Source organism: Zonotrichia albicollis, chromosome W, assembly GCF_047830755.1.
Source record: "Zonotrichia albicollis isolate bZonAlb1 chromosome W, bZonAlb1.hap1, whole genome shotgun sequence".
Taxonomy (NCBI): Eukaryota; Metazoa; Chordata; class Aves; order Passeriformes; family Passerellidae; genus Zonotrichia; species Zonotrichia albicollis.
In genome coordinates this window covers 4,249,450-4,266,841 of record NC_133859.1, presented here as the reverse complement: position 1 = coordinate 4,266,841, position 17,392 = coordinate 4,249,450, and the positions used below count along the sequence as shown (strand labels likewise).

Below are 17,392 nucleotides of genomic sequence, written 5' to 3'. Positions count from 1 at the left end.
AGGTTACCATGAGCCACCATGTGCCCAGTTGGCCAAGAAGGCCAATGACACCTTGGCCTGTATCAGCAATAGTGTGCTGATCAGGACCAAGGAAGTGATTGTCTCCCTGTACTTGGCACTGGTGAGGCCACACCTCAAATACTGTGTTCAGTTCTGGGTCCCTCATGACAATAAGAACATTGAGGTGTTGGAGTGAGTCCAGAGAAGGGCAACGAAGCTGGTGAAAGGACAAGAGAACAAGTCTTAAGAGAGAACAAGTCTTATGATAACCATCTGAGGGAACTGGAGTTGTTTAGACTGGAGATAAGGAGGCTGAGGGGAGATCTTATCAGTCTCTGCAACTACATAAAAGGATATTTTTGCAAGGGGTAGGGTCAGTCTCTTCTCCCAGGTAACAAGTGACAGCACAAGAGGAAAGGGCCTCAAGTTGCACCAGAGGATGTTTAGATTGGATATTTGGAAAATTTTCTTCGCTGAAAGGATGGTCAGGCATTTGAACAGGCTGCTCAGGGAAGTGGTGGAATGACCATCAGTGGAAGTGTTCAAAAAATGTGTGGATGTGGCACTTGGGGACATGTTTTAGTGATGAAGATGGATGGTAGTGTTAGGTTAACAGTTGGACTTGATGGTCTTAGAGGTTTTTTCCAACCTTAAGGATTCTATGTCCTGTTGGCTTGAGTGTCCTTTTGCTCAGTGTCCTAGCTCTTCTTCATTCTCCTTTCTCTCAAGGGAGTGCTTGACCCTTTCTATTCAGCTTGTATGGAATCTTAAGATTTAAAGACACCAAATAATATTTGGTGAATAGTTTTCCTGTGCACATTAACAGTTAAAGGGAATTAATGGGAAAAACCAGCATATATCCATGTAATTAAACCTAAGTGTGAACTGTGTGGATAAAGATTCTCAAAGGCCAGTCATTTGCCTTTGGTTGCCTCTTTGTCAATCTGCCTTCTCTCCCTCTCCCTCTCCCTCTCCCTCTCCCTCTCCCTCTCCCTCTCCCTCTCCCTCTCCCTCTCCCTCTCCCTCTCCCTCTCCCTCTCCCTCTCCTCTCCTCTCCTCTCCTCTCCTCTCCTCTCCTCTCCTCTCCTCTCCTCTCCTCTCCTCTCCTCTCCTCTCCTCTCCCTGCAATATTTTGTTTTATTTGTACAACTTCTTGGCCCTTTCCCTTTCTTTAGAAAGCAGTATGTGGTTCCAGGGGTTATTAACCTGTGTACCACTATCCTCATGCAGCTATTTGTTGCGGTATGATGTAATAGCCTGTCCAAGTCATCCTGGTTCTTTCCCCAGGTGGGCCAACAACCTCTCCCTTCCCCTCCCTTGCCCATTTCTGAGTGCTGTCCGTCAGTCTTGGCATTCCAGAAAGGGCATCGTGTGATTGGCAAAGTTCAAAAGATGCCTTTCAACCCTGGAGGACATTGGGACATCCAGGTGTCATTTGTCCCCTGAGACTTCCCCCCCCTTACCTGGTTGGTGGGATCCCTACCCCTTTCCTCCCCCTCTCCTCGGGGTTAAAAGACACAGCAATCACGCAGTTCATTAGTTCTGTTGGAGCTGTAGCTGGATTCAGAGGCCTGTGTGCCAGGAATAAATCTCTGGATCGAAACCCTCCAGCAGAACCCAACTCCTTTTCCTTCACCTCACCTTGAAGCCTCTCCGCCAGAGGTAATCCTGAGCTCCTGCATGCCTGGACTTGTCCCAAGAGCCCAGCTGCAGCATCCAGGTAGCCAAAGGTGTCTCTGAGGTGAAACCACCACAGCTGCCGCCCTTGGTCAAGCAGCAAGGGCCAGACGAGCCCAGGCACGTTCCATCTGGCAATATTGGTATTTAATTCCAATAGCTATTAAAGGTGCTTATTGTCTGCAGGCAACACACAGTAACTTAGGAAAAATCTATGCTGTTTGAGAACTAAACACCCAAAAGATGTTACTTAGATTGAATGAGTGAGTAGAGCAGTTATGATAATTTTAGTGCTGTATCATTATAACTTTTATTTTTCAGTTGTCTTGTTTTTCATTACAGAATTCCTATTTTTTTCCTCCTGTGCATGTAGTATGTTTATTTACTGTGGAGCTGCAACATTTATCACTGCTGCAGGAAAAATATGTTTACAATTCTTTACCTGTTCTTGCAGTTGCAAAGAAAGGTCAGGTTAGAAGCTTTTTTGCTCTCTCTAAGTAGTCTCCTGCACTGTGTTTGAGAGGGCTGTAGGCAGGGAAATCATCATCCATCTACTGTAACCTGGATTGTGAAATTTCTATCTCTACCTTCCTGATAATTGCCTTGCTTTTGAAACCATCTACTGTCAGACCCTTTAGAACAATTGAAAAAATAAAATCTACAGACACATGTTAAAGATAAAACCTACAGATGCATGTTAAAGATAAAATTAACTTCAATCCACAGAAATGCATCCTGGACTGCCCTACTTGTAGTGTCTGTTTATCTGTCTACAGCAAACCCTAGGTAGCCCTTCTGTGGCTCATCTTCATTCTTGAAACTTCTGCAGCAAGTCTAAAAATTGCTCTTGGAACACTGGTGTTTGATAGAGCTTTTTTGCTTAGTATCCACCAAGTCTTTCATCGTACCTTCCACCTCTTTCATTTTGTGTTGCTATTTTTTTTTACATTATTGTTTTTATAACATATTGTGGTTTGATCTCATAGATGTTTTAGTAAGATTTTTCACAAATACTGCAGAAAACATTATTAGAGTCACTGTATCCTAAAGTCTGTTTTGTCCCTTCCTAGGGTGAGCTGTATGTCTTGAAGGTGCTGCCTGCTGCTTGTGTTATGTAAAATAATAAATAATTTATAATGCTAACTGAAAATATGTGTTTTGTTGGACAAACCTACATGGACGTGCTTGACAGGCACTTTATTGAGACATAATCAAAGTAATGCCTTAAAAATATGGTAGAAAAATATGAGCTTTTATTTTTTTTTTAAGTGAGGGAGCTTTTCAGTTGGTCTTTGCTTTACTCCAGAGCATTATTTACAGACTTTAGGAAATCCTTACCTGGTGGATCAGTGTGAGCCATAATGGAGGTCTGCAATATGATTCTGTGAATACTTAGCTATTTTATTGAAAGCAGTTTTTCTGATGTACTGCCTTGTTGCTGATATCAGCACCTGCTCAAGTAAAGAATCACAGGAAGCTTTGGATCATGTGGCCCTTTCCTTTTGTCTATCATAATGAAAATAATTTTGAAAGGACTAATGGATTTCATGTACCGCCTTATAAAGCTGAAGGTGTTTCAATGTACTAACAAATACCAGCTTTGTCCGTAGCTTTGAAGCTATGATGTATGTATGGAATTTAAAGAACTGCATCTATATACTCAAAATGGTAACATAACATTAGTGCTTGATGCTATGAATTGATACAACTTTTGCAAATTATTTTGTTTTCAAGAAGAGACTGCTGACTTCTATCATGTGCACTCTACCTGCTTTTCCAATTTTTAAATGGGAAATGAAAAATTATGTAAACAGAAGCTTGTGTCCGCATTCCTCTTGTCAATGTAATTGAGTATTTCTGCAGTGAAAAAAAAATTACAATCTGCTTTATGAGACAAATACAGCAGTGACCTGCTCTTTATGGTAGTAGAACAGTGGGGTTTTGCATGATGTATGCTTTCATGTTTGTAATAATCTGCTTGCATGTGTCTGTTGAGCGGGATGACTTGTCTTTGGCATCAGTTATAAAGCAATACTTTTGTTCTGGTTCTTCTGACAAATAAGTATTCTTGATGGAGTTTTTATTTTTTTTTTCTCTTTGGCTGCTAAACCACCAATATCTGAGACAGTTTTGTAAATATGATCTATAAGTGCCCACACTTCGGATTTGTGTTGCGTGCTGTTTAGTCTGCTGTATTTGCGCCTTGATTGCACATAGTTAAAACTGCCTAAATGCTTTTTGTGTAGGTGTCCTGGGGTGACTGTATGGTCGGGTATCCCCTATCGTCTGCTTTTTTGTCCAGGTATAAGTTCTGTGCCTTTGAGATCGAAGTGGGGGAGCAGTGGAATTCTTTTGGCACAGTTTTTTTTTTCTTCACATATCCTCCTCCAGGTTTGCTGCAGCTGCAGTTTCCTGTGTTGTCTGCAGTGCAGAAGGAGGACGGCTGTGCTTATTCAGCTAGTTTCTCATCTGTGCGCTGAGGCAAAAGTTTTCCCAGGACTGTGGCTTCTTCTTCTGGAACTGTTCATCTCTGCTCCGGTCCGTAAACTCAGACCAACATCAGGAGCCCACACCATGGCCCAGAGGTGCCCAGGATGCTGCATCCCAGATCCAGAGAGAGAAAGCCAAGTCACACCCACAGAAAAGACTGAATTTACCAGCTTTTCTTACAGTGAGAGGCTTTATTATTTAACATTACCATTTTTTTTTCATGCTTGTGAGCACTCTGCTTATTAAATAAACAGTTTGTTGTTTTCACTTTCTCCACGGGGACCTTTTCTGAGCTGGTGGGGGAATGTCACTGAAACAAGTGCCTGGATAAGTTGGATTCAATCCTATACAGGGGACCCTCAGCCAACCCTGTTCAATCTTAGATGTAAGCACACCACTGGGCAGAGATCTGGGCGGAGAGAGATCCCAACCAATCAGCTGTCTAAGCCCTGGAAATTCAAATCCCCTATATAAGGAGGGTCCAAACAATAAAACACACTGTTGTTGTCTAGATCTTTGAGAGTTTGTGTCATCCCTGTCTCCGACCAACGACCCCACATAACAGGGGAGGGGCTGCCGGAATCTGCTTTTTTCAAGAGGAGACACCCCTTTGGGATGTTTCCTCCTAAATTTGTCTCAAACTGGGACAAATATATTGGCACCCCATGTGGGCCTGGAGAAAGTGAAAAAAAAACTGTACAAATTAAAATGTCAGGCAAATGATAATGGAAACAAAGGTCTATCTGAAGGGTTACCTAGAACAAGTCAGTCAACCAGATGGATCGCAACTTTGAGTGTTAAAAAAGAAAGAAGGGTAATTGTGGCAGGTTATTCCCTTCTGAGGGAGATGGAACACCCTGTATGCCAATCAGACCTGTCTCACAAGGAAGTCTGCTGCCTCCTTGGGCCCTGGGTAGGAGTGCTGATCTGTTAGAGGGTAGGAAGGCTCTGCAGAGGGATCTAGACAGGCTGGACTGATGAGCTGATGCTAGCTGTATGAGGTTCAACAAGGCAAAGTGCTTGGTCCTGCACTTAGGCCACAATAACTCCATGCAGCATTGCAGACTGGGGGAAGAGTGGCTGGACAGCTGCTTGCAGAAAAGGATCTGGGAGTGCTGGTCAAGAGCTGGCTGTATATGAGCCAACATGTGGCCAGGTGGCCAAGAAAGCCAATGCCATCGTGGCCTGTATTAGCAATAGTGTTGCCAGTAGGACCAGGGAAGAACTTGTTGCCCTGTACTAGGCACTGGCGAGGCCATACACAAATCCTGTGTCCAGTTTTGGGCCCCTTACTACAAGACATTGAAGTGCTGGATCAATTTCAGAGAAGGGCAACAAAGTTGGCGAAGGGTCTAGAGGTTAAGTCCTATGAGGAGCAGCTGAGGGAGCTGGGGTTGTTTAGCCCAGAGAAAACAAAGCTCAGGGTGGACCTTATCACTCTCTACAACCACCTGAAAGGAAGTGTCTGTTTGAGACAAGTTCTGGAGGAAATGTCCTAAAATGAACATCTCCTCTAAAGAAGGCAGGTTTTGGCACTCCCTCCCCCACCGATACAAAAGGAATTTCTTGAAGGAAAGTGAAAAAAATGGTTTATTTAACACACAAAGTGCCTGCAGGTCACGGGGAAAATTAAATGTTAGATTTTAAACTTCCTAACTGCAGAGAAAGCTGGTGGATTCAGAGTTCTTTCCTTAGCTGTGGCTTGGCTATTACCTGAGGTCTGGAGCTGGGATGAGGAGTTCCTGCAGCCTCCTTGCTGGGACTCACACCGTGGGACTCACTTCGATGTTATGTTGTTCGGACAGTTCCAGAAGAAGCCACAGAAATCACCAGAGAAGCTGCATGCAGTCCGGGAAAAACTTCTTGCCTCAGCTAACAAAAAGAAGCCAGCTTAAAAAAAAAAAAAAAAAAGTACTCTGTCTCCATGCTGCAGAGAGACAACGGGAAAGTATGTGTGAGCTGACAACAAACCGTATGATAGTACTAGAGGAGTACTATTAAGATGTGACTGATTAAATCTTCATGTAGGGACATTCAGAAATTTCACTTCTTAAGCTTAAATTCAAGTTTTACATAAATGTCTTTCCCACTTAAAGGAGAAAATCAGAAAACATTGGCTGTCCTTAGTTAAAATGCTTTGACCTCAATGCAATGGATATTTTGGCTACATTTTAAGACTGATCTGTTCATTAAATCATATCCAATTAAACAGAAAACAGAATGAGTCCCTACTGTCCAACTGACTATAGTAAAAGCACATTCCAAGTAATTTTAATATTTGTAGTGTATGATTAAGTAAGTAAACATTGAAGTTACGAGGAAAACAGTGAAGTTTGGTTTAGATTTGCATTTAGAAGAAATCTAAACAGCAGTGTTTTATGATGCTTTGAGGTTTAAAACTCTTACAAAATGCTCTCTTGAGGTTTATGCTAATTAAACACTTCTGAAATTATAGTATTGTATGCCTAAAACTCTTAATTTTTCTTTTAAAAATCCTTTTATTCCCTTACTTCCTCTGTTTTCACTTGTCAAGCCTTTGAAAGTCTTAAAATCCATCTAAAGAGCCAAAAGCCCTTACCTTGAGTATTTGCAAAAAACTTAATTGAGGCTTCATTATTTGTTTTGTTATATTTGAAATTCCAATCTGGTGAATTAACGTATAATCTCTGTACTGTAACACAAGTGCAATGCAATTCAAAACATGGTCCAGTATACCAAATATGTTGCCGAAGTTAGGTATACTGCTTAACACTTGAACTAATATTCTAGAAGAGCCCTGTGTATCCAATGCAAATGTTCGAATAAAAAGCTTATTCCAATAGATATTGTAAAGCTATTGTTTAAAACAAATAGTAGTACTAATTGTTAAAAATTTGACCTTTTAGCACTTCTGTCACTACACTTATGTGACTATATTTCTAGCACTCTTGCTCAGTATAAAATAGCTTTACATTCATTATTTATAGCAGAAATTTCTACATGCATCTTGCCTTATATTGTTTCACTATAAGCTGTCATTAAAAAACTCTGCTATCTCAGATAAGTTATTTTTTTACTAAATGAAGCATTTAAGATGTGCCTTATCTTTTGAACTTATGAGTGTCCTTTTTCCTTTTTTCTTTTTTTTCTTTTTCATTCCTTTCTGCTCTCTCACTCTCGCTCTCTTTTTTTTTCTTTTAATTTGATGATTACTTAGCCATTTTCCACCAAGATTTGGAATACCATTTTCTAACTATACTTGCATTTTTCCACTTTGCTTCTACTTCTGATACTTATTTCTCTTTCTTCTGTTTCCTCAATTCTTTATTGTCTTATACCTCATTCTTTAAATGGGCCAGATAGAAACTGACTCTTGACTCTGTTTAACTTGTTTTGGCTAGGTAATCTCATTCAGTTGCATTCTTTCAGGAATTATGCTAATTCTGGAAGTCACATTTTTCTTTCAAGTCATACTTTAATTTTTCCAAAACTGTGTTTCTCTGCCACCGCTCCTTTGTAACCCAAATATACATGTTTTGTCCTGCACATTTACAGTACTGTATAAATTCTCCTGTTATAACTAACTACAGCTTTGTGTCCTTTCTCCTTTCTTTTAATACTCTGTAAGTTCATTTGCATCTTAATTTATCAGCACTTTCTCAACTTCCCAAAGCCTATGCCATTTTCAAATTTTCTACAAAAGTCCAACACCTAGAATTCCATTGTTGCTTCTTGCTTGTTCCATATCATATGAACATATCTCCCCTTTTCCCTGCCCTGTCTGAATTGTTCTGCTGCTGCAGTATTTCTTATTCTGTCAAAGATCCTTTACAGTATTCTCTGTCTACTTGATCAAATTTATTAGCAGTATTTCAGATATTGATCTGAACCATCTGTTTCTTTTGTCACAGAAATTTTGCAACTGACACATGTTGACAGAGAGGTGAGGATGTGTAGTATAAAATTACAAGTAATTCTTTATTCATGGTCATGAGGTATCCCATTCAAATGGGGTACATCGAATGTGATTTCACACATGGTTCTTTTACCTTTCAAGTGTTCAGATACAACATAATTTGGCCAATCATTAATTAACACACATATATTATTGTTTTGCAAAGCAACTATAATTCTATGGCATCATTTTCCATCTGATTTTTTCATTATTGAGATGTGCCTGGAATGGGTCTTTCTACAGTTACTTCTCTATGATGCCAGATAACGGGAGGGTTTCACAGACATGTTAGAGAGGCTAGGATGATGGCATTATTGTGATAGTCCAGGGGTATCCTTTATTCTTCAGCATGGGATCTGTCCTTCTCTTTGCGATGAGCTGCAGTCCTTTAGTCATTCTGACTTAACCATGACTATGCAGTATACAATTTTAACTATATATCTTAAAAATTATAGAATAGTTTGGGTTGGAAGGGACTTTAAGGATCATCTAATTCCACCCCTCCTGCAATGGGCAAGGATACCTTTCACTAGACCAAGTTGCTCAGACCCCCATCCAACCTGGCCTCAAACACTTCCAGGATGGGGCAGCCACAGCTTCTCTGGACAATCTGTTCGAGTGCCTCACCATCCTCACAGAGTAAGAACTTCTTCCTAATATCTAATCTAAACCTTCCCTCTTTCAGTTTAAAGCCATTCCCCCATGTTCTATCACTACATACCCTTGTAAAGAGTCCCTCTCCAGCCATTTTTCAGATCCTATTCAGGTACTGAAAGGCCACAATAAACTCATCCTGGAGACTTCTCCAGGCTGAATAACCCCAACTGTCTTAGCCTTTCCTAATAGGAGGGGTGTTCCATCCCTCTAATCATCTTCATGGCCCTCCACTGGACTTGCTCCAACAGGTCAGTGTGCTGGGGACCCCAGAGCGGGATGCAGTATTCCAGGTGGGGTCTCACCAGAGTGGAGTAGAGGGGCAGAAACATCACCCTCGACCTTCTGATTTTGAAGCAGCGCAGGATACAATTGACTTTCTAGGCTACAAGTGCACGTGACTGGGGCATGTTCAGCCTCTCATTCCCTGGTATCCCCCAAGTCCTTGGCAGGACTGTTCTTGATCCATTCATCCTCCAGCCTGTATTGATACCAGAGGTTGCCCAGTGCAACCAAGCAGCCCAGGTGCAGCACCTTGCACTTGGCCTTAAGTCTCATGAGATTCCCATGGGTCCACTTTTTGAGCTTGTCCAGGTCCCTCTGGATGGCATCTCATCCTTCAGGTGTGTCAATCACACCACTCAGCTTGGTGTCCTCTGCAAAGTTGCCAAGGGTACACTCAATCCCTTAATCTATGTAATTAATGAAGATATTAAATAATACTGGTCCCAATTCAGACCACTCAGGGGCACCACCTGATACTGATGTCCATTGGGACTCTGAGCCATTGACCACTACCCTCTGGATGTGACCATCTAACCAACTCCTTATCCACCAAACAGTGCACCCATCAAATCCTTGTCTCTCAAATTTGGAAAGAAGGATATTGTTGGGAACCATGTCATAGGCTTTACTGAAGTCCAGATAGATGACATCTGTAGCTCTTTCCTTGTCCATTGATGCAGTGACTCCATCATAGAAGGCCACTAGATTGGTCAGGCAGGACTTGCCCTTGGTGAAGCCATGCTGGCTGTCCCAAATCACTTCCCTATCCTCCATGTGCCTTAGAATAGCTTCCAGGAGGATCTCTTCCATGATCTTCCCAGTCACAGAGGTGAGGCTGACAGGTCAGTAGTTCTCAGGGTCCTCCTGGGATGAAGAAAGTTCATGGAAATGAATACTATAAAGACTGGCACAGTAGTTAGGGAATGAGATTTTCCAACACTGTCTTACATTCTCTTTCAGGATTTTTCTTCTTCTTTGTCATGTGTGGGCCATTTTATGTTAACCTTTAGGAAAATACTCTTCTTACAGTTCCTCACTATCTTCTTCTATTTTACTTGTTAGGACATTTGTCAAACATAATATTTTCTTATCTTTTTCATGCTATTGTAATCAATAGATGGTTTTTCAAATTTTTTGCATTATTTAATTAGTTACTGTTTTAGGGGTACACAACAAATTGCAGATAACTACTTTTTTTTCCAGATCAACATGATAACAACAAAATAATTATTCATAGTAACTTTACAGTTACTACATGAACATCTTAAACTTGCAGACACAATCCAAGTTATTAAGCCCTTGCTGCTTCCTGACAAGAAACAAATGGGCTAGTTTAGAGGAGATATTAAACTTGCTTTCACTATTTTTTTATTAAAAGCCTCAATGTTCTACTTTTGTGTGTGGTTTGGTTTTTAGACTGAATCTGGCTATGCATCAGAGTCAAGTTTACGACGCCATGGCTCCATGGTGTCTCTTGTTTCTGGAGCGAGTGGGTACTCTGCAACATCCACCTCTTCATTCAAGGTTAGTGAATAACATTTTCTTAGTCTTGGTGTTTAAACAACACACAAAACTGGAAAGTAAATAAACTATACAAAGACTTGTTTGCACCATTATAGGAAATAAAACCCTAAACAAATCTTTAGTTTACTATAAGTGTTAATAATTCAGCATGTGATGATGAACAGATCATACAGGAAACTTTTTCATGCCTCTATGCAGTTATCCCTCTTAAATTATAGTGTCATTTTCAAATGGCAAGGATATCAAACCTGTGGGAGGATTCATTAGTCTTTCTTAGTGTACTTCTGAGAATATCAGGGCTTCCAGATGAAAGGAAATGCTGATTCTATGACTTGACAAATTACAGCTTTCTTGGTTTCATGTGTATAATATTTAACATTTTAAATTGGTTGGGGCAGAAGAGGAGCAGCACTAGAAAAGGGGGAGTAAAGGCTAAAATAAAGATCTTAAACTAGAACTGACTGTTTTCTGGTAAATAGGTGTAAATCTCATTGTATATAAGATTGTATTTTTAATAAACTTTTATTGAATGCTCTAAAGTAGCAGATGAAATCAAGATGAAAATTTGAGACCAGTGGACAAAATGAGTAAGAAACACTTTTATACAGTTTCTTATGTTCTTCTAACATTACCAGTATTTCATAGCTGCTGATATCTGAAATTTCTTTGATGTGCTTAAAGAATTCATTCTTCATAATTGCAGAAATCCTTTGTTGTTTTTTTGGGGTTTTTTTGCATTGAACTATTGCTGACCCTGTAGAAGTATTTGAGCCTTTTTTGCTTGTATTTTTAGAAGGGCCATAGCTTACGTGAGAAGCTTGCAGAAATGGAAACCTTTAGAGACATCTTGTGTAGACAAGTTGATACTTTACAGAAATACTTTGATGCCTGTGCAGATGCAGTTTCCAAAGATGAACTCCAGAGGGATAAAGGTAAAACTGTAATTAAGAACTGTTATCTCCACAGAATTTAACTTTTTACACAGTAATAGCCTGTGAAATAGTTACTATAGCATTTGATACCATATAAATGAAGTATGTATATTAAATTCAGTCTTTAGTAATGAGATCAATTGTAGATATTTCTGCATACACTATTAACTATTTTCACTTCAGAAGTTGGATTCCCATAAAAATATGCTTAGCCTAAATATTGACCTCTAGCTATCAATTGTATAAATGATCTTTTAAGCATTTGATGTTATATAACAATAATTGCTTACTCCATAACATGAATTCAAGTTTGTTTATTTTTGTGTCTCTGTCATGGTTTAACCCCAGCTGGCAGCCAAGTACCATGCATCTGCTTGCTCACTTCCCCTTCTCTCCCAATGGGATGGGGAGGAGAATCAGGAAAGAAAATAGAACTCGTGGGTTGAGATAAGAACAGTTTATTTTAAATAAAGTAAAAGATGATAATAATAATAATAATAATAATAATAATAATAATAATAATAGTAAGGAGAAGGAGAGGGAGAGAGGGAGATTTAACCCAAGAAAGACAAGTGATGCACAATACAGTTGCTCACTACCTGCTGACCGATGCCCAGCCCGTTCACAAGCTGTGATCAGCCCCCTCTTCCAGGTAACTCCCCCCAGTTTATATACTGGGCATGTCATTCTATGGTGTGGAATATCCCTTTGGCCAGTTTGAGTGACCTGTCCTGTCCATCCTTCCTCCCAGCCCTTTGTGCAGCTCCTCACTGGCAGAGCATGAGACACTGAAAAATCCTTGCTTTGGGTAAGCACTACCTAGTGACAACCAAAACATCAGTGTGTTATCAACATTATTCTCATTCTGAATCCAAAACACAACTCTGTACCAGCTACTGAGAAGAAAATGAACTCTATCCCAGCCAAAACCACATTTCTTTTTATTTTGAAAAGCAATAGGTTATTAGTTTTCATAGGAACAATATATTATTTTAAAAACACAAAGGTTCTGCCATAATGAATGCTCCTGAGATGTATTGGCTGTAGCTAGAGCACTGAGTGCACACTGGAAGTCCTAGTAGACTCAGGTGTGGATATCTGCATCTCTCTGAATTGCTCTTCCCAGAACACAGCTTGTCATATTCATGCACTCTTCTGAGGCATTAATATTAATTCCCATGTTTGTTCTGGTAGCCTGAAACTTTTGATAGTGAGAAAGCAATAGATAAGTACCATTCCACTTCTTTGAGAACTTTCTAGTGTAAAAGAGTAGATAGTCGCTCAATTGTGGCTCCTTGCTCATCCAGTTGTAACACCAAGATAATGTTCTTCTTGACATCAAATCAAGTGCTAAATTTCGACACTGAGAAAATGTTAGTCTCCTGATGGTTTCTGAAGGTAATGTTCATAGTGGTAAAAGAAAAAAGGCGAGAGGGTGTGTGTCATGACTGTTATAGGAAAAAATCTTAAATGCTGCTTAGCCATGAAAATGCTCTTAATTCTTTTTTGCACACTAGAGAGTTGGGAAAGCTTTCTCACTCCCATAACACACACTTTCTCACATTTAGTGGTAGAAGATGATGAAGATGATTTCCCTGCGATGCGTTCCGATGGGGATTTTTTACATAACAGTAACAGCAGTAAGGAAAAATGTAAGTGTGTCAACTTTTTCACTGAATGTTCATATGAATGGTATGATAAGCCTGATACAAGATGGGTATTTATGTTGTTTTCTAAGCAGAAAATTGCAAGAGTAGTTATTTGAATGTATGCGACAGGACATTCTTCTTCATGTTAAGATAATAATGAAAAGCAGTTAAGGAATTATAATCTAAGTTATTCTTAATTCATACAAATATTAATGCAAGACTGTCAAGCTGGAATTTCTTATTTGTGTCCAAAGCCATTTCCACTACAAAAATCTGTTGAAACAGCTGCATCATTTGTATACTGGGAGCTGAGATTTGTAACAGGCAGTTGCAGTTTTTCTCGCAAGTATTATCTGCTTTAGGAGTGCGGTGAAGCACAATGCTTTTCCAGTTAGGTGTGCCCCATTATGGTTTTTCTAACTTCTATGTCAATGTAAGGATTAAGTCAACATTGTTACTGAATCTCACTCATCCTAATTTTAGCACTTCTAAAAACTGTATTTTTCAGTGTTATGCTGAACAGAATTCTGATTTTTATTCTTTTCTTAAATGATCTGGTTATAGTCATTGTACTCACTGCATCCAGTCACTAAATGTGAATTCCTCATGCAAGTCTTGCTTTTTAGAAATCTGATACATCTGGCCTGCCAGAAGTTGTGTATGCATTAAAAAAAATCTATTTGCATTCTTCTTATACTTTCTCTTGTTTCCTGGCTGAAATTATTTCCGCATTGACATTCTATAATGGTTGACAATTCAGTATTTGTTAGACTTTGGTTCACAAAATTTTGAAGTAGTACAGTTGCAAATCTGATGGAATCGCCAAAAGAAGTACTTAGCAAAACATTTTTAAAATTGTAGACACTTTCTTCAAGAATCTGAAAAATATATGTGCAAAATAAGTCTTTTCTGTCAACTGCTTTTTATTTGGCTCTAGTTCCCCATGTGTTGCATGTTTTCTTGCTGTATTTAAATTTTCTTTCTAGATTATTGCAAAAACTGTTAGGAGGAAAGGAATTGGAAGGAGTTACAGTATACTTCCAGAGAACTAAAAATATGAGTAGATTTTTTTTTCAATTATATAAAAAGTTTGCTTTGCTAAGGATTAATTGTAGTGATCAGGAGAGGACATTTCAAAGACCCAAAAGGGTATCATTGGATATTTGGGATAGCTGCTGTAGAGACAGATGAAATTAGACAGTTGAATACCCTGCCTGGTCTCTCAGAGGACCCTTCTGCTGTGGGACTGCTGAGGGTCAAAGAAGAACAGGTACCGATCTCTACTACAACAGTGCACTGTTGACAATACTGCACCAACCGGGACTCCATGATCCCCATTGATGAGATGATTCATGAGCCGGAGAGCCAGGGAGTGGTCAGCAAGATTTGCTCACCCTTTAATAGTCCTATATGGCCAGTGCTTAAGTCCAGTGGAGAGTGGAGGCTGACAGTGGACTATCATGGCCTGAACAAAGTCACACCACCCCTGAGTGCTGTTGTGCCAGACATGCTGGAACTTCAGTAGGAACTGGAGTCCAAGGCAGCAAAGTAATGCCACCACTGACATTGCTAATGGGTTTTTCTCCATTCCTTTAGCAGCACAGTGCAGGCCACAGTTTGCTTTCACCTGGAGGGGTGTCCAGTACACCGGGAACTGACTGCCCCAGGGGTGGAAAAACAGCCCCACTATTTGCTGTGAAGTGATCCAGGCTGCACTGGAAAAGGGTGACGCTCCTGAACACCTGCAGTACATTGATGACATCATCATGTGGGGCAACACAGCAGAGGAAGCTTTTGAGAAAAGGGAGAAGATAATCCAAATTCTCCTGAAAGATGTTTTTGCCATAAAACAAAGTAAGGTCAAGGGACCTGCCCAGGAAATTCAGTTTTGAGGAGTAAAATGGAAAGATGGACATAATCAGATTCCAGTGGGTGTGGTCAACAAAATAGCAGCTATGTCTCCCGTGACCAGCAAGAAGGAAACACGGGCTTTCCGAGGTGCTGTGGGTTTTTGGAGAATGAATATTCCAGAGTACAGTCAGATTGTATGCCCTCTCTATCATGTGACCTGGAAGAAGAAGGATTTCAAATGGGACCCTGAACAAGAACAAGCTTTTGAACAAATTAAACAGCAGATTGTTCATGCAATAGCCCTTGGGCCAGTCAGGACAGGACAGGATGTAAAAAACATACCCTACACTGCAGCCAGGGAGAATGGTCCTTCCAGGAGCCTCTGGCAGAAGATATCTGGGGACACTCGATGATGACCCCTGGAGTTCTGGAGTTTGGGAAACAAATGATCCAAGGCCTGCTACACCCCAACTAAGAAAGAGATCCTGGCAGCTTTTGAAGGGGTTCGAGCTGCTTCAGAAGTGACTGGCACTGAAGCACAGATCTTTCTTGCACCCCGATTACCAGTGTTGGGCTGGATGTTCAAAACAAGTCCCTTCCACACATCATGCTGCTGATGCTATGTAGAGTAAATGGGCCATGCTGTTCACACAGCTAGCTTGAATAGGAAACCCCAATCACCCAGGGATCTTGAAGATCATCATGAATTTGCCCAAAGGAGAAAATTTACAACTGTCATCAGAAGAAGAAGAGGAGCAGGTGACATGTGCTTGTGCTGAGGAGGCCCTACCATATAATCAGGTACCAGAAAATGATAAGTGACATGCTTTCTTTACTGACAGTTCCTGCCATATTGTAGGGATTAATTGAAAATGGAAAGCTGCTGTATTGAGTCCTATGCAGTGAGTTGCAGAAGCTACTGAGGGACAAGGTGAATCAAGTCAGGCTGCAGAGCTGAAAGCCATCCAGCTGGTTTTAGATATCGCTGAGCGAGAGAAATGTGCAATGCTCTACCTCTACACTGACTTGTGAATAGTAGCAAATGTTCTGTAGGGGTGGCTGGAGCAATGGAAAAAGACCAATTTGCAGCAAAGAAGTAAACACATCTGGGATGCCAAAGTGTGACAAGATATAACTACCCAGGAAGAGAAGTTGGCTCTAAAAGTCCATCATGTAGATGCAGACATACCCAAGTGTTGGGCTACTGAGGAGCATTGCAACAATGGACTGGTAGATTAAGCTGACAAGATTAAAGTGTCTCAGGTAGATATGGACTGGAAACATAAGGGTGAATTATTTCTGGCTTGATGGACCCATAACACCTCAGGTCATTAAGGAAGAGATTCAAGATATGGATGGGCTCGTGACTGAGGAGTGAACTAAACCATGAACACCATCTCCCAGGTTATCCTTAAGTGTGAAACATGCGCTGCAATCAAACAGGCCAAGGTGGTAAAGCCTCTGTGATATGGGGGATGATGACTGAAATATATCTATAGGGAGGCCTGGCAGATCGATTACATCACACTCCCACAAACCTGCCAAGGCAAACACTATGTGCTTACAGTGGTGGAAACAATCACTGGATGGCTGGAGACATATCCCGTGCCTCACTCCACTCACTGCCCGGAACATCATCTTGGGCCTTCAGAAGCAAGTCCTGTGGCCACATGGCACCCCAGAAAGATTTGAGTCAGACAATGGGACTCATTTCAAAAATAGCCTCATAGACACCTGGGCTAGAAAGCACAGTATTGAGTGGATATATCATATTCCCTATCACACACCAGCCTCTGGAAAGATCGAACAATGCAATGGACTGTTAAAAACCACATTGAAAGCAATGGGCAGTGGGACCTTCAAACGTTGGGATCTACATTTAGTGAAGGCCACCTGGTTAGTTAACACTAGAGGCTCCACCCATCAAGCTGGCTCTGCCCAATCAGAACCTCTACATACTGTAGAAGGGGATGAAGTCCCCATGGTGCATATGAGGAATGTGTTAGGGAAGACAGCTTGGATTAGTTCTGTTTTAAGCAAAGGCAAACCCATGGGCATGGGACTCTTTTTGCTCAAGGACCTGGGGTGCACTTGGTGGGAAATGAAGAGGGACAGGGAAACATGATGTGTACCTCAAGGTGATTTGATATTTAGGTGAGAACAGTTTGTAATGTTGAATTGCATATGCAATATGGGTTGTTGAATGACACTGACACTGTATGTTGTAAATACAATAGACAATGAGTATGAACTGATCCAGTTACACCAGTCATGGACTAAAAGAATTCAACAGACATCTTGAGGGTATTTCCAGTGACTACTGAAATAATACCTGTGCTTGTGCATAGCCATATGTATATATATATATGTAGTTGAAAGGTATAAAATCTGGGCAT

At 40.6% G+C, this 17,392-nt stretch overlaps 1 protein-coding gene across 9 annotated transcripts in view; it reads left to right on the top strand.

The window, feature by feature from the left end:
• Positions 1-17,392, top strand: part of LOC141726933 (ceramide transfer protein-like) — a 283,561-nt gene that overhangs the window by 204,847 nt on the left and 61,322 nt on the right. For all 9 annotated transcript variants that reach the window (XM_074532038.1, XM_074532036.1, XM_074532035.1 and 6 more), the window contains 3 exons: positions 10,457-10,564; positions 11,358-11,496; positions 13,065-13,148. In XM_074532038.1, coding sequence (XP_074388139.1) covers positions 10,457-10,564; positions 11,358-11,496; positions 13,065-13,148 — 331 coding nt within the window. The remainder of the gene's footprint in view (positions 1-10,456; positions 10,565-11,357; positions 11,497-13,064; positions 13,149-17,392) is intronic.